This window comes from Manis pentadactyla, chromosome 10 (genome assembly GCF_030020395.1).
Source record: "Manis pentadactyla isolate mManPen7 chromosome 10, mManPen7.hap1, whole genome shotgun sequence".
Lineage (NCBI taxonomy): Eukaryota > Metazoa > Chordata > Mammalia > Pholidota > Manidae > Manis > Manis pentadactyla.
In genome coordinates, this window is record NC_080028.1 from 78,477,807 (window position 1) to 78,502,802 (window position 24,996).

At 43.9% G+C, this 24,996-nt stretch overlaps 1 protein-coding gene across 4 annotated transcripts in view; it reads right to left on the bottom strand.

The window, feature by feature from the left end:
- GGA2 (golgi associated, gamma adaptin ear containing, ARF binding protein 2) overlaps window positions 1-24,996 on the bottom strand; it is a 37,555-nt gene that overhangs the window by 7,225 nt on the left and 5,334 nt on the right. For 3 of the 4 annotated variants that reach the window (XM_036916948.2, XM_036916950.2, XM_057487036.1), the window contains exons 2-12: window positions 22,233-22,317; window positions 21,318-21,393; window positions 20,276-20,374; window positions 18,715-18,838; window positions 17,239-17,342; window positions 15,793-15,873; window positions 15,129-15,266; window positions 5,165-5,246; window positions 1,949-2,074; window positions 1,088-1,210; window positions 90-118 (exon numbers count right to left, since the gene is read on the bottom strand). In XM_036916948.2, the coding sequence (XP_036772843.2) occupies window positions 90-118; window positions 1,088-1,210; window positions 1,949-2,074; window positions 5,165-5,246; window positions 15,129-15,266; window positions 15,793-15,873; window positions 17,239-17,342; window positions 18,715-18,838; window positions 20,276-20,374; window positions 21,318-21,393; window positions 22,233-22,317 (1,067 nt within the window). Of the gene's footprint in view, window positions 1-89; window positions 119-1,087; window positions 1,211-1,948; window positions 2,075-5,164; window positions 5,247-15,128; window positions 15,267-15,792; window positions 15,874-17,238; window positions 17,343-18,714; window positions 18,839-20,275; window positions 20,375-21,317; window positions 21,394-22,232; window positions 22,318-22,899; window positions 22,919-24,996 lie in introns of those variants that run through there. The other variant, XM_036916951.2, reaches the window with a different exon arrangement.

Below are 24,996 nucleotides of genomic sequence, written 5' to 3' on the forward strand. Positions count from 1 at the left end.
CTCCCCCCGACAGAGAGCTGCCCTCATGGAGGTAGGTTTGAGCAACGCTCCCCATCCCGCTCCCCAGCCCCTGGGAAAAGCTTCCTCACCTTGTTGGTAACTGGAACATCGCTGAGTCCTGCAAGGAAGACGAGACTGAGATGCACACCAGTAACTCTACCTGATACAAACTGAAGGTTAATACCATGCTCACCCTTTCTAGAACATTTAAAAAGCCCAGACAAAGTGAACTACCCACAGTCATTCAACTCATTCATGGTAACCCTGAGGCTAAATGCAAAGAGGACTTCTCAGAACTTTCCATACATTCCAAGATCCTCAGTGGGATCTATCCACCTGAAATGGCATAGTACCGAACCCTCTGTATACTACATTTTTCTTATACATACATACATACCTATGATAAAAGTTAATTTGTAATTAGGCATAGGAAGAGAGTAACAATAATAAAAAACGGAATTATAACAATATGCTACAATAAAAGATACATGAACATAGTCTCCCTCTCAAAATAAATCATTTACTGCATTCAGCCATGGTCATGGGATAAAGTGCCTCCATGATGACAGTACTAAACCCTACGTGTATGTAAGTGTGTGTGTGTGTGTGTGTGTGTGTGTGTATATACACACACACACATAGTTTTTTCCTATACATACATTCCTGTTATAAAGTTTAACTTAAAAATTAAGCCCAGTAAGAGATTAACATCAATAACTAATAATAAAATAGAACAATTATAACAATATACTGTAATAAAGTTATGTGAATGCAGTCTCCCTCTCGCTAAGTACCTCATTTCCTGCACTCACCCGTATTGTGATCATGCAAGATAATAAAGTGCCTACATGAGGGGAGGAAGTGATGTGAGTGACGTGGCTGCTGGGACGTAGTGTTAGGCTACTACTGACTTTTCCAGACCTGGTTGAACATGGGTAACTGAAACCTCAGAAAGCCAAACTGCTTTTAAGGGAGGATCACTGTATATCTAATTCCTTTTAAAGGCAGGAATCCTCTCCCTGAGGGGAAGCAGCCTGCTCACCCTCCCTGGGAGTCTGGGCTGTTCTCCGAAAACACCCACCCTCACCTAAGGCCGCCAGGTCCTGATGGAGTAAAGATGGTGCCCCAGTCCCAGCCTGCTCAGATCCGTTGTCCTCCTCCAAGTCAATCAGGGAGCAGCTCTTCATGCTGCCTGTTGGATTCTGAAAGACTAGAAATCAGAGTTAGGAAAACAAGTCAGTCAGAATGAGAGCAAAGTTTCCACATAAAAGCCTGTCACCTTTCCTCAGGCCTCCTCCCAATCAACAGACATCACATCGCCCCCACCCTCAACATACCCCCAAAGAACCTTCTACCTCAGTTAATGGTTTGAAGGATAAAGCCTGGAATCTGAGGTGGCCAGACGACTGCCTTCCACCCCCGCAGGCACAGAGTCCTTCTCCAATGGTCCATTCAACTTGGGACAGCAGCAGAGCAGACTTCAACTCAAAGACCTTTTGAGGCTTCTAAGAATCATCTGGAGTGCTTGATAAAAATGCAGATCCCCAAGCCTAGCTCCAAGCAGTCTTGACTTGGAAGGTCCAAGCTAAAGACCTGCAAGACTGCACTGTAACCAGTACTCCGGAGGATTCTATGCAGCTAGCCTGTCACTAGGAACCACTGAAGATGATCATTTTTTGGTCTCTAGCTCCCATAAGTAAGCGCTCATGAGAAGAGGAACCCAAACCTGGGCACAAGAAAGCCATCTACTTCTGTTTATTGCCAAAGCTAGGGTCCAGTCTGACAGTTAATTTGTGATGGTACACATGGCAGAAGCTGGCTACACACACACACACACATATATGTATGTATATAAAACCAGATCTCAAAGGAAAGGGGAAATGGGGAAGTTCTCTCATCTCTCTACCATCACACGGAATGTTCTGAGGATCCATGTCTTTGCACACACCTCTGGAGACAGGTATGTCTCCCACCAAGCTGGTCACTGTGTTTCCAAAGATGACGCGGCCCTCCATCACCTGTTTATACAGGAGGACTCCCTGGGTAAGGAGGTCATTTGCCTGGAGAATCTCCGCTGAAGAATGAGAGAAAAATCAGAACCCCCTGCTTTAGCTACCAACAATCTCAGTCTTTTTTTTTTTTTTAATACCCCTCAGTCCCCTTTTCTCCCTCCCTCCCGACCCACCCTCCCACACCCCTCCCCTCCCCTTTGGTAACCACTAGTTCATTCTTGGAGTCTCTGAGTCTGCTGCCATTTTGTTCCTTCAGTTTTGCTTCATTGTTATACTCCACAAATGAGGGAAATCATCTGGTATTTGTCTTTCTCTGCCTGGCTTATTTCACTGAGTGTAATGTCCTCCAGCTCCATCCATGTTGTTGCAAATGGTAGGATTTGTTTTTCTTATGGCTGAATAGTATTCCATTGTATATATGTACCACATCTCCTTTATCCATTCATCTACAGATGGACCCTTAGGTTGCTTCCATATCTTGGCTATTGTAAAAAGTGCTGCAATGAACATAGGGGTGCATGTCTTTTTGAATCTGAGAAGCTGTATTCTTTGGGTATATTCCTAGAAGTGGGATTCCTGGGTCAAATGGTATTTCCATTTTGAGATCTTTGAGGAACCTCCATACTGCTTTCCACAATGGTTGAACTAGCTTACATTCCCACCAGCAGTGTAGGGCAATGTAGGAGGGTTGCCCTTTCTCCACATCCTCGCCAGCATTTGTTGTTCTTCTTAAGTCTTTCCGATGCTGGCCATCCTTACTGGTGTGAGGTGATATCTCATTGTGGTTTTAATTTCCATTTCCCTGATGATTAGTGATGTGGAGCATCTTTTCATGTGTCTGTTGGCCACCTGAATTTCTTCTTTGGAGAACCATCTCTTCATATCCTCTGCCCATTTGTTAATCGGGTTATTTGATTTTTGGGTGTTGAGGTGTGTAAGTTCTTTATATATTTTGGTGTTAACACCTTGTCAGATATGTCACTTACAAATATATTCTCCCATACTGTAGGATGCCTTTTTGTTTTGTTGATGTCCTTTGCTGTACAAAAACTTTTTAGTTTGATGTAGTCCCATGAGTTCATTTTTGCTTTTGTTTCCCTTTCTCGAGGAGATGGGTTCAGGAAGAAGTTGCTCATGGTTATATTCAGGAGATGTTTGCCTGTGTTGTCTTCTAAGAGTTTTATGGTTTCATGACTTACATTCAAGTCTTTAATCCATTTCAAAATCTCAGTCTGTTTTAAGTCATTCTACAAAGCAGCTGTCACCTGGCTCCATCAGGTTCATGCCTACTGCTGCCAGACCATGCGATCAGGCCCATGTCAGATCTAGTCACTCAATCCCTGATGAGTTCTCAGAATGTGGGAGGAACAAACCTTTTCATTTTCCATGCCTGGACTGTCCAACATGATGGCCAACACTTGAAGCAGGACTCCTCTAACTGAGGAAGTAAAACTTTCATTTTAATTACAAATTAAACTAAAAGCTGTTTTGTCAATGTGGATAAGAATATTAAAATAATGTTTTGGTACTTTATTCAGTTATTGGGAAGCTTTTAAGAGTGCAGGGAACACATCGGTACAAAATAATGTTTTGGTACTTTATTCAGTTATTGGGAAGCTTTTAAGAGTGCAGGGAACACATCGGTACATGAATCTTTTTCACCTATAAATTTATTGTAACATCTAGATATGGATCAAGTATCCATGATGAATTTGGTATCCAAATTGAAATGTCCTGTATAAAATAAGCACTGGATTACAGAAAAATTCATGAGCATCTCAGTCTGGTTAACCAGCAAAAAAATATCTCCTAGGAAAGAGACACAGAATAGCTACAGGGCCAGGGGCTATCTGGAACACTGCCGGCCAGAGAGCTAGGAGATTACTTCCCAGGAGTGACCAACTACTGATTTCCTGCTGATTTTTAAACTGCAGATGGAGGTTGTCAACTGACAGCATGGAGTTGAACTCACCTGGCAAACTGTTTTATTCGGCACATGTAAATTGTTAAAAAATGTAAATCTGATTACCTCTGCCCTCATTACAAGTAGAGAAAATAATGGATTTAGACAACAGTCACCAAAAGAGACAACCAGATACCATGGGCCTCCTGAACACCACCTATGAAGTATTCTTGCTCCCCCACCTTTACCCCAATTGAACCTGAATCTGATCAAGCCCTGACTCAATTAATAACTATCAGGAATGCATAAGAACTATCTGAAACAGAAACATACCATAGGAGATACCATCAGAAAATTGAGACCAAGAAAAACTCTGCAAGTCAAAGGACAAGTTTCCCACGTAAGAAAAAGAGATAAATAACACAGGGCTATCCATTAAAAGAAGGTTAAGAAATATCAACCAAATAAAATGTGGCTTTTCTTTCAGTCTGATTCAGAACAAATTCTTTAAAATAAAAAGAGATCACAAGGGTGGTTACCAAGACATGTTTACAGACAGAATGTTCAGGGAAATCTGAACACTGACTGAACTATTTCATTACTTTCAAATATTTGGAATTTGCTTCAAAATAGAATGAGGGGAAGTAAGAGGAGAGACAAATACAGAAAAACAAGTTCAAAATCTTGGCCACAAGTTAGTAATTGCTAACAATAGGTGAAGAGTACATAGGATTTATTCTCCTAGTTCCCTTTATATGTTTTGAGATTTTCCATAATAAAAAGCTTAAAATGCTTCTTTGCCTATGTACAGGTACTGAACTCTCTGTTGTGCCTCCTGCTGTGACTTCCATTCCTCATCTGCCTGCCCCATCCAGGCCACCCAGCCCCTGAAGGCCCTTAACTTAGTGAAACCCTCAAGGAAACCACTTAGAGGTGTTTCTTAGCCCTCTGTGGATGTTCAGAACACTCTTCAAGCCTTCAGCTGTACCTTCTTTCTTCTCTTCCCTCATACCCAGTCTACATGGTAAATATCCATCCCTTTCTATGCTTTTGACCTGCTGATTTCTTGCTCAAGCCCAGATTCTTCTGGAAATCAGTTCTAAGTAAACTCAGACCATGCCTTCCCAAGCCCAATCACCACAAAATCTGAAGCAATCTGTCTTGTCTCTGGCACCAGAGCAGCACAAAGGGAGGAAGTCAGGCCCGCGTCTGTTGTGTCCTCAATCCTGAAGAAGCAAAAGCACATTACCGAGCGCGTCGTCGTCGTCAGCAGTGTCACTCGCCAGCCGGAACAGGGTGGGCCGCAGCTTCTCACACCTTTCATACACGACCTGAGAAAACACAGCTAGTTTCACAGTCTACTCCTAAGGCCCACAGCAAGGTCCCAGGTGCCCAATACACGTCAGCAGTCTGAGCTTCAGGAGAGCTGTATGTCCCAAATTATGACTACAGGTTCCAAGGAGAATGGCAGTTACAGCTTCAGAAAAAACTAGGGCTACAATGATATGTTTTTTTAAATAATAGTTAAGAAGGGGACAAAAGACCTTAGCTCAGAAAAGAATCCATGATCTCAGGGTGCACCTCATTATCTCTTCTTCAAGCTCCTTTCCCCTGTCCCTCTAGAGCAGCTGCAACAATGGCATTGCCCCACATGGAAGCCTGCAGCGACCACCCTGCTTTAAAACTAACCCAAACTTCCCAAGCGATTGCTGTCTGATGCCAGTGGTCCCTTTACAACAACACTCACCAACCTCCCACCAGAGGCTCTCCCAGAACTAAACCTCATTCCCCCACAACATCAGGAAAATCCCATTTTTCTCATTTTATCAACAGGGCTATGAACAATTTCACCCTCCACATATTGTTAAGGCGGATGTACAGAACCTGTACATCTTAGGCTTACTTCCAAGCCTAAGGGAGCTCAATTAATTAACACCCCAGGCCTCCTCTGAGGACCTCAATTAATTACTCTAATACCCTGGGCCTCCCTCTAACTGTATCTGCCCCCCTTACCCATGGCTGATGAAAGGATATATCTAATTGGTGAGTCTGGGACAGGAAGCAGGAAGGAGCCTCTTCCTCCCATTTTGCTGGAGAGGCACCAGCCATTACTGTAGACCATGTACAGCTCTGCTCCTACCTGCTCTAGGTTTTACAGAAGGAAGCTACTAGTGGGAAAAACAGCCTGCTGGCACCATCTTAGGGGGTACGTCAATCTGCCTGATCCTAGGATTCAGTATTAGGAAGCCACTTGCCAATACTGAAGAGCTATGTTTCCCAAAGTCAGCTTTATCCATTATAAATATGAAGTTTTGTCTTCTGCCTCATTTTTCCTGTCTCACAGTTGGTTATTTTGGGTGTCGAAAAGTTGTGCTGCTTACAAGCCCCAATGTGCTGACCTTCCTGCTGGAACCTCACCACAGAAGACCAGCTTTGGAGTCACCTTGGCCCAAGCCCACCCACACCTGAGGTCTGTCCTGCCCAGCCACATGAAGCAGCCAGCGTGATCTTCTCTGTTCTCTACACAATCACATGCACAGCTGACTGACCTGGGCTAGAGTCATGAGCCAAGCCAGCCAAACAGATTTTTCTCTCAGGACTTTGGAACTGGGAAAGACACTAGTTCGTTTCTGTTAACCCTGTGAAATGTAAGGATAGGTAAACAAAGGAACTATGGGAAGGCCACAGCCTTCCTGTTCAGAGAAGGATAAAAAGCTGGAATGCAGAGAAGACGAAAGGGAACAGAGCTCCAAGGACAGACTACAAACAGCTGCCTAAGATGGCATGTCAGTGCCCCTGCCACCTCTCTGTACCAGGCAGGAGGGACTTACATAGGACACCAAAGGAGCAGCAACAAAATTAAAAATTAGGGAAATTGAACTTCAAAATTAAAACTTTTGCTTCACAAGACACTGTCAAGAGAGTGAAAAAACAAGACACAGAATGGGAGAAATCTAAGGGACCTGTATCCAGGATATTTAATGAATTCTTACAACTCAAAAACAAAGAGGCAACCGAATTCTAAAATTAAGCAAAAGATTTGAAAGGACATTTCTCCAGAGGTGGTACACAACTGGCCAACAAACAGAGAAGAGACAGCTCAACTTAAGCCTTCAGGGAAATATATATCAAACCACAGTGAGGTATCACTTCACACTCATTAGGATGGCTATCATAAAAAAAAAACAATAACTGTTGGCAGAATATGGAAAACTGGAACTCTCATACATTTCTAGTGGGATTATAAAATGATGCAATGATGTGGTGAACAATTTGGCAGTAGCTCAGAAAGTTAAACAGAGAAGCTATAAGATCCTGCAACTCCACTTCTAGACACACATCAGAGAGAATTGAAAGTTAACATTCATACAAACTTGTACACAAATATTCATAGCATTATTCATAATGTCCAAAAAGTGGAAACAATCCAAATGCCCAACTGATGAATGGATAAACAAAATATGATGTAGCCATATAGGAGTGTTAATCAGGCATCAATAGCAAGCTACAAGATGGATGAACCTTGAAAACATTATGCTAAGTCAAAGAAGCCAGACTCAAAAGACCACATGTTGTATGACTCCAATTATATAAAATGTCCAAACAGGCAAACCTATACACACAGAAATTAGAGTAGTGGTTCCAAGGAGCTGGAGGGTGCAAGTGGAAGTGACTACTAGTGGGTAGAAGATTTCTTTTAATGGTGATAAAAATGTTCTACTTAGTAGATGAATGGATAAAAAAGATGTGGTACACAGACACAATAGATTATTCACCCATAAGAAGAAAACAAATCCCACCATTTCCAACAACATGGATGGAGCTGGAAGGTATTATGCTCAGTGAAATAAGCCAGGCAGAAAAAGACAAGTATCAAATGATTTCACTCATCTGTGGACCATAAGAACAAAGAAGAAACTGAAGGAACAAAACAGCAGCAGACTCACAGAACCCAAGAATGGACTAACAGTTACCAAAGGGAAAGGGACTGTGGAAGATGGGTGGGAAGGGAGGGATAAAGGGAAAAAGTGGCATTACAATTAGCAGACATAATGTAGGGGGGCATGGGGAGGGCTGTAAAACACAGAGAAGACAAGTAGTGATTCTGCAGCATCTTACTACACTGATGGACTGATGGACAGTGACTGCAATGTGGTATGTGGGGGACTTGATAATAGGGGGAGTCTAGTAACAATAATGTTTCAGTAATTGTACATTATTGATACCAAAATTTAAAAATTTTAAAAAAGGACCTAAAAAATAATAACACAAAAATAAAACCCCATCACTCCAAAAAAAAAAAAAAAAAGAAAGTTCTACTTAGATAGTGATGATGGTTGTTTATGTTATGTGGATTCTCAATACAGATGTTATTAAGAAAAAAGACCTCATGATATGTAAGATGTGGAGAAACTGGAACTCTTGATACACTGTTACGAACACAAAATGATACAACCACTTGAGAAAATAGTTTTGACAGTCTTAAAAAGTTAACTATATGGGTGGGGCCAAGATGGCGGATTGAGTAGAGCAGTGGAAATCTCCTCCCAAAACCATATATATTTTTTAAAATACATCAAATTCAACTATTCCTAAAAGAGAGACCAGAAAACACAGGACAACAGCCCGACTACATCCACACCTGTGAGAACCCAGCGCCTCCCGAAGCAGGTAAGATACGAGCCGCAGCCCAGCAGGACCCAAGCGTCCCTCACCCCATCTCCCGGCGGGAGGAGAGGAGTCGGAGCGGGGAGGGAGAGGGAGCACAGGACTGCTAAACAGCCAGCCACAGCCATCCACACCAGAGTACAGACACAGTGCGTGGCGTGCTGGATACTAGGGAAACAGGACAGTAAGACCTGTGAGCGGGTCCCCGCAGCTGGGGCATCCGGGACAAAGAAGAGCAAGTGCTTTTTGAAAGTCTTAAGGGGACAGGGACCCCACAGCTGGACAGAAGCGTCCCCGGGTCACTTAGCCCAGTGGCTGGGAATCCCAGGGAACACCAGGCACCCTAACCCCCTGGGCAGAACCACAGCTCAGAGGCCCCTCACGGCAATAAACAGCCTCCTGCCTGACTCCCCTCCAACGAGGCTCCACCATATAGATCAGCCATGCACATAGCAACCACGGAGATTAACTCCACAGCAACCATCAAACTTAACTCCACAGCGACGAGTCAAGAATCAGAGGCCCTGAGTGCACGAAGCTGCCCACCACAAGCTGCTAGAGGTCGCTATCCTCCCAGGAGAGGAAGGCCACAAACCAGCAAGAAGGGACGTTCTCCCAGCCAACACACAGCGCCAGCCCCGCACAACTGCCTCTACTGCCATGAAAAGGCAAAAGAATCTGATACAGACCAAAATCACAGAGCCAACTCCCGAGAAGGAGATAGACCTAACTGGTCTTCCTAAAAAACAATTCGAAAAAAGGTCATAACCATGCTGACGGAGCTGAAGAGAAATATACAAGAGCTAAGGGATGACGTCCGGAGGAAGATTACAGAAATGAAACAATCTCTGGAAGGATTTATAAGCAGAATGGATAAGATGCAAGAGGCCATTGATGGAATAGAAACCAGAGAATAGGAACACATAGAAGCTGATGCAGAGAGAGATAAAAGGATCTCCAGGAATTAAAGAATATTAAGAGAACAGTGTGACCAATCCAAAAGGAACAATATCCACATTATAGGGGTACCAGAAGAAGAACAGAAAGAAAAAGGGATAGAAAGTATCTTTGAAGAAATAATGACTGAAAACTTCCCCAAACTGGGGGAGGAAATAATCGATCAGACCACAGAAGTACACAGAACTCCAAACAGAAGGGACCCAAAGAGGACAACACCAAGACACATAATAATTAAAATGGCAAAGATCAACGACAAGGACAGAATTTTAAAGGCAGCTACAGAGAGGAAAAAGGTCACCTACAAATGAAAACCCATCAGGCTATCATCAGACTTCTCAACAGAAACCTTACAGGCCAATAGAGAATGGCATGATATATTTAATGCAATGAAACAGAAGGGCCTTGAACAAAGAATACTGTATCCAGCATGATTATCATTTAAATATGAAGAAGGGATTAAACAATTCCCAGACAAGCAAAAGTTGAGGGAATTTGCCTCACACAAACCACCTCTACAGGGTATTCTAGAGGGACTATTCTAGACGGGAGCACTCCTAAGACTAAACAGATGTCACCAGAGAACATAAAATCATAGCAAAGAAAGCAGACCAACCAAATACTAACTAAAGGCAAGAAATAAAATCAACTACCCACAAAAGCAGTTAAAGGAAACACAAAAGAGCACAGAATAAAACAACCAACATATAAAGAATGGACGAGGAGGAATAAGAATGGAGAGAAATAAAGAATCACCAGACAGTGTTTATAACAGCTCAATAAGCGAGTTAACTAAGACAGTAAGATACTAAAGAAGATAACCTTGAACCTTTGGTAACTAAGAATCTAAAGCCTGCAGTGGCAATAAGTACATATCTTTCAATAATCACCCTAAATGTAAATGGACTGAATGCACCAATCAAAAGACACAGAGTAACAGAATGGATAAAAAAGCAAGACCCATCTATATACTGCTTATAAGAAACTCAAACCTAAAGCCATGCACAGACTGAAAGTCAAGGGATGGAAAAAGATATTTCATGCAAACAACAGGGAGGAAAAAGCAGGTGTTGCAGTACTAGTATCAGACAAAATAGACTTCAAAACAAAGAAAGTAACAAGAGATAAAGAAGGACATTACATAATGATAAAGGGGTCAGTCAGTCCAACAAGAGGATATAACCTTTATAAATATACATGCACCTAACACAGGAGCACCAGTATCTGTGAAACAAATACTAATAGAACTAGAGGAGGAAATAGATGCAACGCATTCATTTTAGGAGACTACAACACTCCACTCACTCCAAAGGACAGATCCACCGGACAGAAAATAATTAAGGACATGGAGGCACTGAACAACACACTAGAACAGATGGACGTAATAGACATCTATAGAATTCTACATCCAAAAGCAACAGGATACACATTCTTCTCAAGTGCACATGGAAAACATTCTCCAGAATAGACCACATACTGGGCCACAAAAAGAGCCTCAGTAAATTCCAAAATACTGAAATCCTACCAACCAACTTTTCAGACCACAAAGGTATAAAACTAGAAATAAATTGTACAAAGAAAACAAAAAGGCTCACAAACACATGGAGGCTTAACCACATGCTCCTAAATAATCAATGGATCAATGAACAAATTAAAATAGAAATCAAGGAATATATGGAAACAAATCACAACAACACAAAGCCCCAAGTTTTGTGGGACGCAGCAAAAACAGTCCTAAGAGGAAAGTATATAGCAATCCAGGCATACTTAAAGAAGAACAATCCCAAATGAATAGTCTAACATCACAATTACTTAAACTGGAAAAAGAACAAATGAGGCGTAAAGTCAGCAGAAGGAGGGACATAATAACGATCAGAGAAGAAATAAACAAAATTGAGAAGAATAAAACAATAGAAAAAAATCAATGAAACCAAGAGTTGGTTCTTTGAGAAAATAAACAAAATAGATAAGCCTCTAACCAAACTTATTAAGAGAAAAAGAGAATCAACACACATCAACAGAATCAGAAACAAGAAAGGAAAAATCAAAACGGACCCCAGAGAAATACAAAGAATTATTAGATAATACTATGAAAACCTATATGCTAAAAAGCTGGAAAACCTAGAAGAAATGGACAACTTCCTAGAAAAATACAACCTTCCAAGACTGACCAAGGAAGAAACACAAAATTTAAACAAACCAATTACCAGCAAAGAAATTGAAGCAGTAATCAAAAAACTACCCAAGAAAAAAAAACCCAGGGCCAGGTAGATTTACCTCAGAATTTTATCAGACATACAGAGAAGATATAATACCCATTCTCCTTAAAGTTTTCTGAAAAATAGAAGGGAGTACTCCCAAACTCATTCTATGAAGCCAACATCACCCTAATACCAAAACCAGGCAAAGACCCCACCAAAAAAGAAAACTACAGACCAATATCCCTGATGAACGTAGATGCAAAAATACTCAACAAAATATTAGCAAACCGAATTAAAAAATGTATCAAAAGGATCATACACCACAACCAAGTGGGATTCATCCCAGGGATGCAAGGATGGTACAACATTCGTAAATCCATCAACATCATCCACCACATCAACAAAAAGAAGGATAAAAACCACATGATCATCTCCATAGATGCTGAAAAAGCATTTGACAAAATTCAACATCCATTCACGATAAAAACTCTCAGCAAAATGGGTATAGAGGGCAACTACCTCAACATAATAAAGGCCATATATGATAAACCCACAGCCAACATCATACTGAACAGCGAGAAGCTGAAAGCTTTTCCTCTGAGATCGGGAACAAGACAGGGATGCCCACTCTGCCCACTGTTATTTAACATAGTACTGGAGGTCCTAGCCACAGCAATTAGACAAAACAAAGAAATACAAGGAATCCAGATTGGTAAAGAAGAAATCAAACTGTCACTATTTGCAGATGACATGTCATTGTACATAAAAAACCCTAAAGACTCCACTCCAAAACTACTAGAACTGATATCGGAATACAGCAAAGTTGTAGGATACAAAATTAACACACAGAAATCTGTGGCTTTCCTAAACACTAACAATGAACCAATAGAAAAAGAAATCAGGAAAACAATTCCATTCACAATTGCATCAAAAAGAATAAAATACCTAGGAATAAACCTAACCAAAGAAGTGAAAGAGCTATAACCCTGAAAACTATAAGACACTCTTAAGAGAAATTAAAGAGGACACTAACAAATGGAAACTCATCCCATGCTCTTGGCTAGAAGAATTAATATCGTCAAAATGGCCATCCTACCCAAAGCAATATACAGATTTGATGCAATCCCTATCAAATTACCAACACCATTCTTCAATGAACTGGAACAAATAGTTCAAAAATTCATATGGAAACACCAAGGACCCCAAACAGCTAAAGCAATCCTGAGAAGGAAGAATGAAGTGGGGGGGATTTCACTCCCCAACTTCAAGCTCTACTACAAAGCCATAGTAATCAAGACAATTTGGTACTGGCACAAGAACAGACCCACAGACCAGTGAAACAGAATAGAGACTCCAGACATTAACCCAAACATATATGGTCAATTAATATACGATAAAGGAGCCATGGACATACAATGGGGAAATGACAGTCTCTTCAACAGATGGTGCTGGCAAAACTGGACAGCTACATGTAAGAGAATGAAACTGGATCACTGTCTATCCCCATACACAAAAATAAATTCCAAATGGATCAAAGACCTGAATGTAAGTAATGAAACCATAGAACTCTTAGAAAAAACATAGACAAAAATCTTTTGGACATAAACATGAGGGACTTCTTCATGAATAGATCTCCCAGGGCAAGGAAAACAAAAGCAAAAATGAACAAGTGGGACTATATCAAGCTGAAAAGCTTCTGGACAGCAAAGGACACTATCAATAGAACAAAAAGGTACCCTACAGTATGGGAGAATATATTCATAAATGACAGGTTCGATAAAGGCTTGACATCCAAAATACATAAAGAGCTCACACACCTCAACAAGCAAAAACAAATAATCCAATTAAAAACTGGGCAGAGGAGATGAGCAGTTCTCCAAAGAAGAAATTCAGATGGCCAACAGACACATGAAAAGATGCTCCACATCGCTAGTCATCAGAGAAATGCAAATTAAAACCACAATGAGGTATCACCTCACACCAGTAAGGATCCCCACCATCCAAAAGACAAACAACAACAAATGTTGGCGAGGTTGTGGAGAAAGGGGAACCCTCCTACACTGCTGGTGGGAATGTAAACTAGTTCAACCACTGTGGAAAGCAGTATGGAGGTTCCTCAAAATGCTCAAAATAGACATACCATTTGACCCAGGAATTCCCCTTCTAGGAACTTACCCTAAGAATGCAGCACCCCAGTTTGAAAAACATAGATGCACCCCTATGTTTATCGCAGCACTATTTACAATAGCCAAGAAATGGAAGCAACCTAAGTGTCCATCAGTAGATGAATGGATAAAGAAGATGTGGTACATATACACAATGGAATATTATTCAGCCATAAGAAGAAAACACATCCTACCATTTGCAACAACAGGGATGGAGCTAGAGGGTATTATGCTCAGTGAAATAAGCGAAGTGGAGAAAGACAAATACCAGATGATTTCACTCATAAGAACAAAGAAAAACTGAAGGAACAAAACAGCAGCAGAATCACAGAACCCAAGAATGGATTAACAGTTACCAAAGGGAAAAGGACTGGGGAGAATGGGAGGGAAGGGAGGGATGAGGGCAGGGAAGAAGGAAGGGGGTATTAGGATTAGCATGCATAATGTCGCATGGGGGGAGGAATGGGGAGGGCTGTGCAACACAGAGAAGACAAGTAGTGATTCTAAAGCATCTTACTACGCTGATGGACAGTGACTGTAACGGGGGTTGTGGGGGGGACTTAGTGAAGGAGGGACCCTAGTAAACATGATGTTCTTCATGTAATTGTAGATTAATGATAACAAAATTTTTTTTTAAAAGTTCACTATACAGTTTGTGTATGACACAGCAATCCCACACCTAGGTAATACCCAAGAAAGGTAGACATATGTTCACACAAAGTCCTATACCCAACTGTTTTATAGCAGCTTAATTCATAACCACCCAAAGCTGGAAACAATCCAAATATCCATCAACAGATGTATATGGTGGTACCTTGTAACATAATACCACTCAGCAGTAAAAAGGAATGATAGACACAAGATGAATGGATTTCAAATAATTACACAATGGGGGAGAAGTCAGACCAAAAAAAAGGAAGGGGGTACATATTGTATTATTCCATTCATACAGAAGTCTAGGAAATACAAAATCATCAGAGCAGAGAGCAAGTCAGTGGCTCCTTGGAGACAGGAAGACAGGGAGGAAAGGGAGGAAGGGATGACCAAGGGACTTGAAATTCTGGGGGGTGAGGGACACATATCTACCATCTTGTTGGTGATGGTGGCTTCATAGACATGTACATGCCAAAACCTATCAAATGTGCTGTAAATATGTGCAATTTTTAGTATGTCAGTTATATTCAGTGATGCCTGAATTTTTTTTTTTTTTTTCGAGGAGTACCTGCAAGGCCTCCTGGTCTGGCGGGGCCTGGCCTGGCCTGCGGTACATGGCTAGCATTTCCTGTAGCACCTCCACATGGCTCCGTACTTCCTCCACAGCACTGACTCTCTTGGACACCTTCTCTGATTTTTCTTGTTCCTTTTGGGAGAAAGGAGAGGATAACATTGAGGGAGCAGATTCCCTAGATCAAGCCTGAACAAGGGATGGGAAAGGAGCCCCACGCTGCAGAGAGCTCGGGGAAGGCCCTAACAGAGCGCCAGGAGTGCTCACTCAGTGGTGAGGACAGTACCTGAAGCCCAGCAGTCCTGGGGAAACCACAATTTTGGGACCTGGTGATCTACTCCTTTGCAGCACCACCCTTAAAATCCCTCTGAAGACCAGATTCCCAACCTGAACCAGTCCTGCCCCAAGGACAGCAACTGGTGTCCATGAAAAGCTTTGAGCTTCTGGGCAGAAGTCTTGGGGAAGCACACAGAGTGGTTTCTGCTTCCAGTCTCCATTTTGCTGCCCTTCGGGAAGCCCACACTGTTCCCCAGTTGCTAAACCAGGAGGCCAGCCCTCCTCCCAGCAAACTGTGTATCAACACTCACAAGCACATACACATACACACTGTCCCCTCCCTAGCAAATGCTGGTTCCGCAGAAACCACTAGAAAAAAGCCCACCTCCTTGACCAAATTCTTGATCAGCCGGTTTGCAGCCTGAAGATCCTCAGGGTGGTTGCTCTTCAGAAGCCTTGTCAGAAGCTGAAGAGTTAACAGGAGGGTAAGTGAGACTCATTTCCTCTGTGTCTAATGTCAGCAGAAGAATTAACACTAATAGCAGCTCCCACATTTTGCCATGCATTACCTTACCAAATCCTCATGACAATGTAGGTGTTACGGCCACCCCCACATACCACTGGTTTTCAGTGGCGTGGGGAGTTGGAGAAATATCTACCCCAGGGGACATCTGGCAAAGTCATGTTGGTCATCACATGTTACTGACATCTAATGGGCAGAGGCCAAGGGTACTATAAACAACATCCCACAGTGCACAGGACAGGTCCCGGCAAGAAAATTATCTGGCCCAAACTGTCCATAGTGCTGGGGTTGTCCTGGACCACGTACTCTGTGATGTGACAGACGTTGCTAATCTTGTTCACCAAATTCCCAGTGCCTAGCACACAGCAATCACATGGTCTTTGCTGGATGCCTGGCAGAGAAGATGGGTACCCTGAGCCCCCGAGAGCATAAGTAGCTTGCCAAGGTGACACAGGATTCCATCTTCCCCAAAAGTCCATGCCATCCCTCCTCCCTAGCTGCAGCTGTAAGGCACCAGGAGGAGCGGAGCCAGAAAGGCAACCCAGAATCTGGTGTAGCCCTGCTCGTTCTGCCTACAGGGACCCCATGGCCACCAAGCATCTAGATTCAAGGGACAGGTTGCTGCAAGGTGCAGTTGAAGGCAGAGCGTATCAGAGAGGTGCACACACAGCTGGAGCGCTCCCGCTCCTACACTGACCAGACCACGTGAGTGGCTGAGAGCAGTAAGCGCCAAGGCACTGCCGCATTTGTCCTTGGGGCCCTCCCACTCCATAGGCTCTCTGGAGTGATCCCTGGGGCTCTCGGCCTGGGCTGTGACTGGCCTCCTTCTCCCTTCCCTCTCTTGACTAATGTCTGAGGAGCAACAATTCTGAGAGGCAACAGTGGAAGGAAATGTGGGAGATCAGGCTCCCTGGCACTAAGAAAGACCTGAGCCGACATACAACCCGTTCTTTCCTTTCCACCACTCTCTCCCAATACCACACATACTCTGGGTATGACCGACCATCTGCATTACCCGCTTGGTTGTCCTTCTGTACCTTTCTCCCCTTGGGAGCACTTCTGCAGATAAGGTAGACAGTACCAAACCATGGCATTTATTACTTGGCCCGTCAATGAAGAAAACACCCTGACCTTATGCTCCCTCACTCAACAGAACCTGCTCCAGAGAGAACACACTAAGCCACCTGCCCACGTCCTCCCACACTCCAGTTCAGGGAATGAAGGACGTTCCAAGGCACATTTCAGATCTCTATGAGGGGTCGGATCAGATTCCAGGTAGGCCACTGAGGTCAGGGAGATGCTCCTTACCTTTGACTTTTCTTCATCAGCATCAAAGATGGAGCTCTTGGGCCAGGGAGAAGGTGGGGGCAAGATTTTATCCACTGGTAGTTTAGGGTCTTGCTTTATGATTCCTAAGACATGCAATTCATGAAGGTACTGATGTGGTTATCCACTGACTTCAGCAGGAACCAGTATAAAGTCCAAAAACCCCTGGTTCCTGATGTCCCACTAGGAAAATATTGTCAACTGCCTTAAAGGGATCCACCCAGAGTATGATCAAGGCTCTGCATCCCTCCCCCGCCACCCCTGGGAGAATCCAAGGAACCAGCACAAAGACTAGAACATCAGGGCCAACTAAGAGCAGAACCGACCCAAAGGCTAGTCTGTGGGCCTTCTGCTATAAAAATACTCATCAACCTCCCAGGGCCCAGAATAATTATTACTGTAGGATTCCTGACACTCCTAAAAATCCTGAGTGCACTGACAGGGAAAAACAGTCCATCCTGAATCCAGGTTCCTTATGCTACAGAGCCCACGAGGAAAGGAATAGGGCTCCCACCTTCCACACAGGACGCAGAAAGGCACGAGCTGCAGCACCCCAGCCCTGACGACAACAGCCCTGCACGACCTACACATTCACTACTTTCCTTCCATCTGTCAGAAAGCTGAGATCGCAGGGCAATAAGAAAACAGAAATCCAGACAATGCCTCCAAGGAGAGATGGGAGGCAACACCAATATGAATAATTCAGCTAAAAAAATTTTTTAATTGCTTACAGGTCAGCACAAACTAGCAAGAGAACACAAAACCTCTGGAGTCCCAACACAAGAGGGAGAGGCTCTTCTCTAAGGCCTCACCAGGTGATCACACTGAGAGAATGGATGGGAAAGGTGTGATGTCCTATCTAAATCCTCCCCCCATCTCCAGAACAAAGGCCTTAAACTGCTGGGGGAAGGACAACAATTCCTGGAGTCCTTAGAACAGCAGTGACAACCTACTGCAGCTAGAGAAAAGGCACAGAAAAGTGCCCCTGGGGGAGGCCAGGAAGATATCTCAGGCCCAGACTTACATCGGGGTGGGGCAGAATCATGAATAGGTCCTAAGGAGACCCAGGGACACAGTATCTACCTAAGACTGAGGCTTAGAACACAGAAGGCTGACTCCCCGCCCTCAGGCTAACCAGCATTGAGTAACAGGTAATAATGTCTACTGTTAGGAAGGCAGTGGAAACTCTAATGAATCAGTCCCCACCCAAAACATAAGCTAGCATTAAAGGAATGTGAAACCTGAACAGCAAGGGTGACTAGCAACAACAATCTCAAACCCCACTCAATTCCTGCCTACCAGATGGAAAGGTCTGCTCCTTTCCAGGGATTAAAAATTATCTGTCCTAGTCTAGATTGTCTGATGCAAGATGCCCAGCTTTCACCAAAAAACTACAAAGCATGTAAGCAAGAAGGAACAGCTACTGTGAAAAGGGAACCTAAGAAATGGAAATCAGACCCTGTTTCTTCAGCATCTGATAAGCATCTCGGATCTTGATGTCTTCTGGAAACCAGACCGTCCAACTAAAGAGTATTTCAATGATTCTTCCTTTAACCTTTTCTGTGGTCCAGGATCCTAGGTACTGAAAATAAAAAGAAAAGAGAATTATATAGAGCTGGAAGGGACTTAAAAGACCACCCAGCCCACACTACCACAAGAGAGAAGTGAGCTGCCCAAGGCTGGTTGAGGGGAGGCACAGCTAGAGGCCAAATTATCTGGCACCCAGTCCCTGGGCTCCTTCTGGGTTTCAAGGAGTCAACCACCAAAACTCCTAAAATTAAAAACCCTCTATATTGGCCTAGGTTGGAGCCACTGGGGACACTCATTTGACTGGGATAAGTTTGTTATAATTAAAGAATATATTGGTCTTTGTCCCCAGTTCTTGGCAGTTTCAAAAACCCTTGGAAATTCCTGATAGACTCTCTCTTACTATTCACAACAAGCCCCCTAGGGCCACACCTGAGTTGATGCTAACTGCTCAAGGTGGGCTGTTAGTACAAGGGAGGACCTGACCACTCCAGGAAGTCCGAACACATGATTAGATGGTTGGAATTTTCAGCCCCTGCTCAACCCCTCAGAGGGAGGACAGAGGTCAATCACATGGCCAATGATTTAATCTTACAAAACTCCAGATAAAAACTCTGAAACGAGGTTCAGAGAGCTCCCTGATTGACCACCTGAATGTGCTGGGAGGGCTGTATGTCTGGGTTCCACAAGGAGAGTGTGTGAAAGCTCTGTTCTACTTCCCCCCAAAGACCTGGTCAATGTATCTCTTTCATTTATATCCTTTATGATAAATAGTAAGCAGAACGTTTTCCTGTGCTCTCTGAGTCTCTCTAGTGAATTATGGACTCTGGTGGAAGGGGTAACGGGAACCTGTGTATGCACAGCTGGTCAGGCAGAAGAGCAGGTAGCGTGGGGATACCTGAGACTGCTGGCTCGTGTCTTAAGTAGGCGTAGTCTAGGTAGAAGTGAGCCCTTCAAGCAGAGGGTCTGTACTGACTTTGGGTAGTCAGTGCCAGAACTAAATTAAGTTGTAAGACACAGTTGGTATCAAGGAATTATTGGGAATCAGCAAAGGAAGCTTCTGTCAATGTCAGTTGCCTGAGAATGTTGTTACTAAGCTAAGTGCCAGGTGGAAAGGTGCCAAGGAAAAGGCAAGAAGTGATATAAAACTTAAAAGCCACACTTGTTGTCTCTTGACCTTTACAAGGAAACCTGTTCTACAAGCTAGTTCCACACCCCTTGAGGCCACCCACCCCCACGGCCATTTTTAAAGGGAGAATTTGAAAATGCTGACAAATTAGTGGGCAGCGATCAGCTGTTGAGCATGACCCTACCCTAGACCTTGGAGAGGAAAGCTTTCCCATGCAGGACTTCCACCTCTGCTCTCTCACAAACCTGAGGCGCGCTGCACGTTCTGTCGTAAGCAGGCCCACCTCCACCCAGGAGGGCAACAGGAGTTTGCAGGCTGGGGACCGGCACAATACAGTAACAGGGCCAGGCCCAGGGGACTCACCTTCGGGGACAATACTTTGATCAGCTCATTCAGGAAGCGGAACTTGGCCACCTCGTTGTGGAACTTCTCTCCACAGTGGTTCACACACATCTCAAGCACCTGCCCAGACACAGGACCCCCATGAGAAGGGAAAACCACTGGCTCCAGCGCTCTTCTCAGATCTGATGAGCATTGGCTGGATGGAACCACCCTAGGGGTTTCTTCACAACTATAAGGACACTGAAGTTTTGCAGAAAGAATGAGATTTTTCAGATTAAGAAAAAAATGCCACCTGTTTGACCTTGATATCACTGTGCTGAGGAAAATAGTTCAGTGGGAGTGTGTACCCTGAGATCACCCTACCTTTCACCCTACCTATGGGCAGGTGGAACTGGTCAGGGAATCAATTCCTCTTCAGAGGTAGAAATATGATACATAATGCCAAAGAACTGTTAAACCAGAGGTTACGTGCTGGCACTCAAATGACAAGCTAGGCCTGCCCACTTTTCTTTCCACAGCTGCCCTCTGAGGCATTCGCTTTCCGGGTTGTCGGTCCTCACCCAGCCACTCACTGATTTGTTACAGGTCTGGCTTGGTAGGCACTTGACCTTGTCAGCCCTGGCCTAATGAAGATAAAGAACATAAAACCTTCCTCTGGGGAGGGCTGTGCAACACAGAGAAGACAAGTAGTGATTCTACAGCATCTTACTACGCTGATGGACAGTGACTGTAATGGGGGTTGTAGGGGTGGGATTTGGTGAAGGGGAGAGCCTAGTGAACATAATGTTCCTCATGTAATTGTAGATTAATGATACCAAAATAAAATAAATAAATAAAAATAAAATAAAATAAATAACCTTCCTCTCCTTCTCCCAATTGCTGCTCCCTAGCAACAGATCTAGGATGGGGCAATCTGAGCCCGGAACTCCCTGCAGCCTGCTCTCCCAAGGCTGATCAAGATGAACCTCCCAGGGGCTCTCCAGCACATTGAAATGGGACAAGGGGCCAGCACTCTCTAGTGTCAGCACAGGAGCACTTAGGCTAAGCGGCACGCTGAACTCACCGTTAAGGCATAAAGAGCTTCTTTCTCCTGTGGAGACTGGATCTTGTGGGCCAGGAGCCAGGGTGCTTGGGTTGGGCTACAGGAAAACAAAGAGACCTGCATGCTGGGTTGAAAAAACTTACCGTCTGGGCATAGTATGCTCAGTAAAGTCACCTCTCCTCCAAGAGCTCAGGTCCCCAAGCAGAAGTGGAGAGTGAATGGCACATAGCCCATGCCGAGCCTCTGCAGGATGCTCCCACCCAGCCTTTGGACAGCTGCAGCAACCAAGGTCCTCCCCCTGTCATCTTACTAAGGTCACCCCCCCAGCCCCCCCACAGCCAATCCACCCCGACAACTCCAAGCTAAGCAGTCGGGGCCCAGACCTATGTGTAAACAGGTCCTGACAGTGCACACCTTGTCATATGATAAATGCTCAGCAAACAAAGAAGGAGGAGGTGTGATCCGACTCTTTGCTCATTTCAAAGGCTGAATATTCAGCAACATGCAATTTAAACATGTGAATGACTGACTTGATTCTTTGGTTCCTACCCAGATGCTCTGGAAACAGAATTCAACAAGAACGTACCTTTTTCTTAATGATTACATTTAAATTATGGCAAACACGTTGATCTCTTTCACACTGCTATGTAACCTAGCTACATTCTATCTGTAAGGTCAGGCCTCCTCAGCATTAGTGTTTTGTAACACTATTTCAAATTTTTTAAAGTAATGTCTAGTTGCAAACTGTCTGTGCTGTTTAAAAAAAAAATACATGAATTTGCTATCTCTAGAAAAATAATGTTCTTAGTAGATTGTGGAGATTTAAAAAAAAAAAGAAAAGAAAGCCTAGCTGTGAAAAACAGGCCCACGAGACAAAAGCACGCACTTAGTCTGAGGCATCCCCAGAGTAAAGCACGTGTGCGAAGGTCACCTTACCCATTGGGATCGGTGTTCACCTGGTCACAGAAATTCTGGATAGCGGACCAATCCTGTTCCAACATGCTTGGGTCTGTGGCTTTATCTGTCAAGGAAATAAAACTAAAATGAAAGATGGCATAACAAAAGAAACAGACACCTCTCCCTACTCCAAAACATATGACAGCCAAGGACTGTGACATCACACACCCAGGGGCTCAGACCCAGCAGGCAGAGCTGAAAGGGACAGGACCCTGCCTGGGCTGCAGCGTCTGGCATACAATATGCCTAAACGCATATTTGCTGACTGACTGAATGAGCAAATTAGTCAACAAGCTATTGTCCTGAGAGGGACCCCATTTCCAGAGCAGGGGTTGGCCTATGTGCTCCTTCTTCATGCCCCTGATCAAGACTTTCCCACTGTGGCCCTGCAATGAGGATGGGCATGTAAGTGTCTTAGCCACGTGACAGGAAGACTAGAACATTCTATAGGCTCTAGGTGCCTCTACTTGGTCATCCACCATGTCCTCAAAAGCAACACCTCTCAATATAAGCCTCAGTTAGTGAAATCCTCTCTGACCATCCTTTGCAAGCAGTTCCTCCATGTGTCCACAGCTTGTGCAGTCTGACAAAAGCACCTCCTCAAAACGCTGTCCTCCAGTCCTCCAAATCCTGGTCCTTTCTTAACCTTATACATTCCCAGGGAACTCGGATCCAATCATGCTAGGGTCTCCGTCTCCCCCACTGGAATAGTCCTATCTGGATGAAATGTGAAGTCACTTAGCACCAAAGGGCATCAGGGCACAGTGGGGGACAGGAGATACCTGGAGAAAGGGAGATTTTCAGAAGGCCTGAGCCCTAGCTCCCTGAGGGGAGGGGCAACCTTGACCTTCCTGGGACAAGGGGCTGTTTTCCTGGTGCTAGATGGGAGCGGTTTCTTCCCCTCTTTCCGCAATCCCTGATGCCTACAATCCCTGTCCAATCCCCAATAAGGATGCCCACTCCACCCCCAGCCTGAACCAGGCCACTCTCTCACAAAAGTGTTGCTGAGACTCTTTGTCTTGCCCTTTTGTAACACCTTCCCTACTCCCCACTGTCCAGCCCATCCCAGCCCATCCACATCTCCACTGAGACATCTTTCTGGTCCTGACAAAGCAGCTCTTTCAAACTCTGCAAATAAGCTAATTCTCAGGGTCATATTTTGGTATTATTCCTCTTGCCTCAATGTCCACTCTCATCCTCTCAAAATCCTATCTATTCTTTAGGGCCCATCTGAATATCTCTCTCTTCCCAAAAACCTCCTCCCACTGCTCCAGCACCTCCGAGTTTTCCTCCCTCCTGATTACTTAGATTCCACAGTCAGCTAGTTTAACCTTCCTGACTGCAGTCACATTTATGTCACATGGAAGTCATGTGCCTCCTCAACTCAGTGAGAGGCAAAGGATAGGTAATCACCCATCTTCCCACCCACCAAATCCATTCTCAGTGAAAAAAAGATGACAAAGGAAAGCAAAGGATTCTGATTATCAATTCCAATATATCCCTCACCTTTTTCCTCAAGGTTCTTGCCCTATGTTCCACTTCTCAACATCCTATCCACCCTTCAAATCCCAATTCAAATGCCACCTCTTCATAAAGACCCCCATGTCCACACAACAGAAGCCATCTCTTCCTTCTCAGAAGGCCTATATTCTACCTGCTTCTTTTATGATGGAGACCTCTAGCTCCATCTGTCATTATAAGTTATTGGGCTCCCAGAGCTTCAGTTTCCTTAGCCATAAAATAAGGAAAACAGTACCTTCCTCAGGGGATAGTCATGCGATTTAAAGGAGATAGTGCTTAGAATTCTCCGTACAACAGCAAATATTAAGTAATCAATAAAGGATAGCTAATCTTACTGTTTATTATAACACCATCTACTTTCTACTTTAAAAATACAAATGCATGCCTTATTACACCTAAAAAAACTAAACTCTAGAAGGCAAAAGCCATATATTCCCTACAGTGCTTACTACACTGCCTTTCCCATAATAAAAAAATTATCACTCGTGAAACAAATTATTTAAAGCAGCAATTCTTAGAGATTCGAATTAAGGAAATCTGACTCATGGAAAATAAGTCTACATTATTTAAGTTTCATGAGGTTTCAGTTCACTTCCAGGTCAAGGGTGACACCTAGACTCGAGGGGACCTAGAGGCGGCTCCAGCTAACCCCAAGGGCAGAATCCAGCCCTCACCCTCCTCTCCTGCCACCAAGCACCAGCCTTTCCAAGGAATGAAGAAAAAACCTCTATGAGGTTGAGTCATGTTCAGCTCTTGACCAAGGCAAAGCAGCAAGATCTATAAAGTGTAAGGAGTTTAACTGTATCATGAGGATTCACTCAAGGTTAATTATGGCCCCAAAATAACAGCAATAATAGTATTAGTTACCTCTTTTTTTTATTTTAATGAAGTTATTATGGGCCAGACACCATGCTGAGTGCTTCCTCCAAGCATCCCCTCCCTTCATGTCTCAGAGGGGCTGAGGCTGGTACTATTATTACCTTGTCAATTCACAAGTGAAGAAACCTTCCCAACCACAAAGCTAGAAAATGACAAGCACAAAAGTTCAGCCCCAGGTCTGCCTGACTCCAGGGCCCAATCATTTCAGCTACTTGACAAAGACAGGGCTTCTTCTAGAAATAGTTTCTTTGACTTTATTGCCACTCAGATACCAGCTGCCTAAGGCAGGAAGGTCTTTCTCGTTCACCCTCACACGCTCTAGCACCTAGCATAGTCCTTAGCA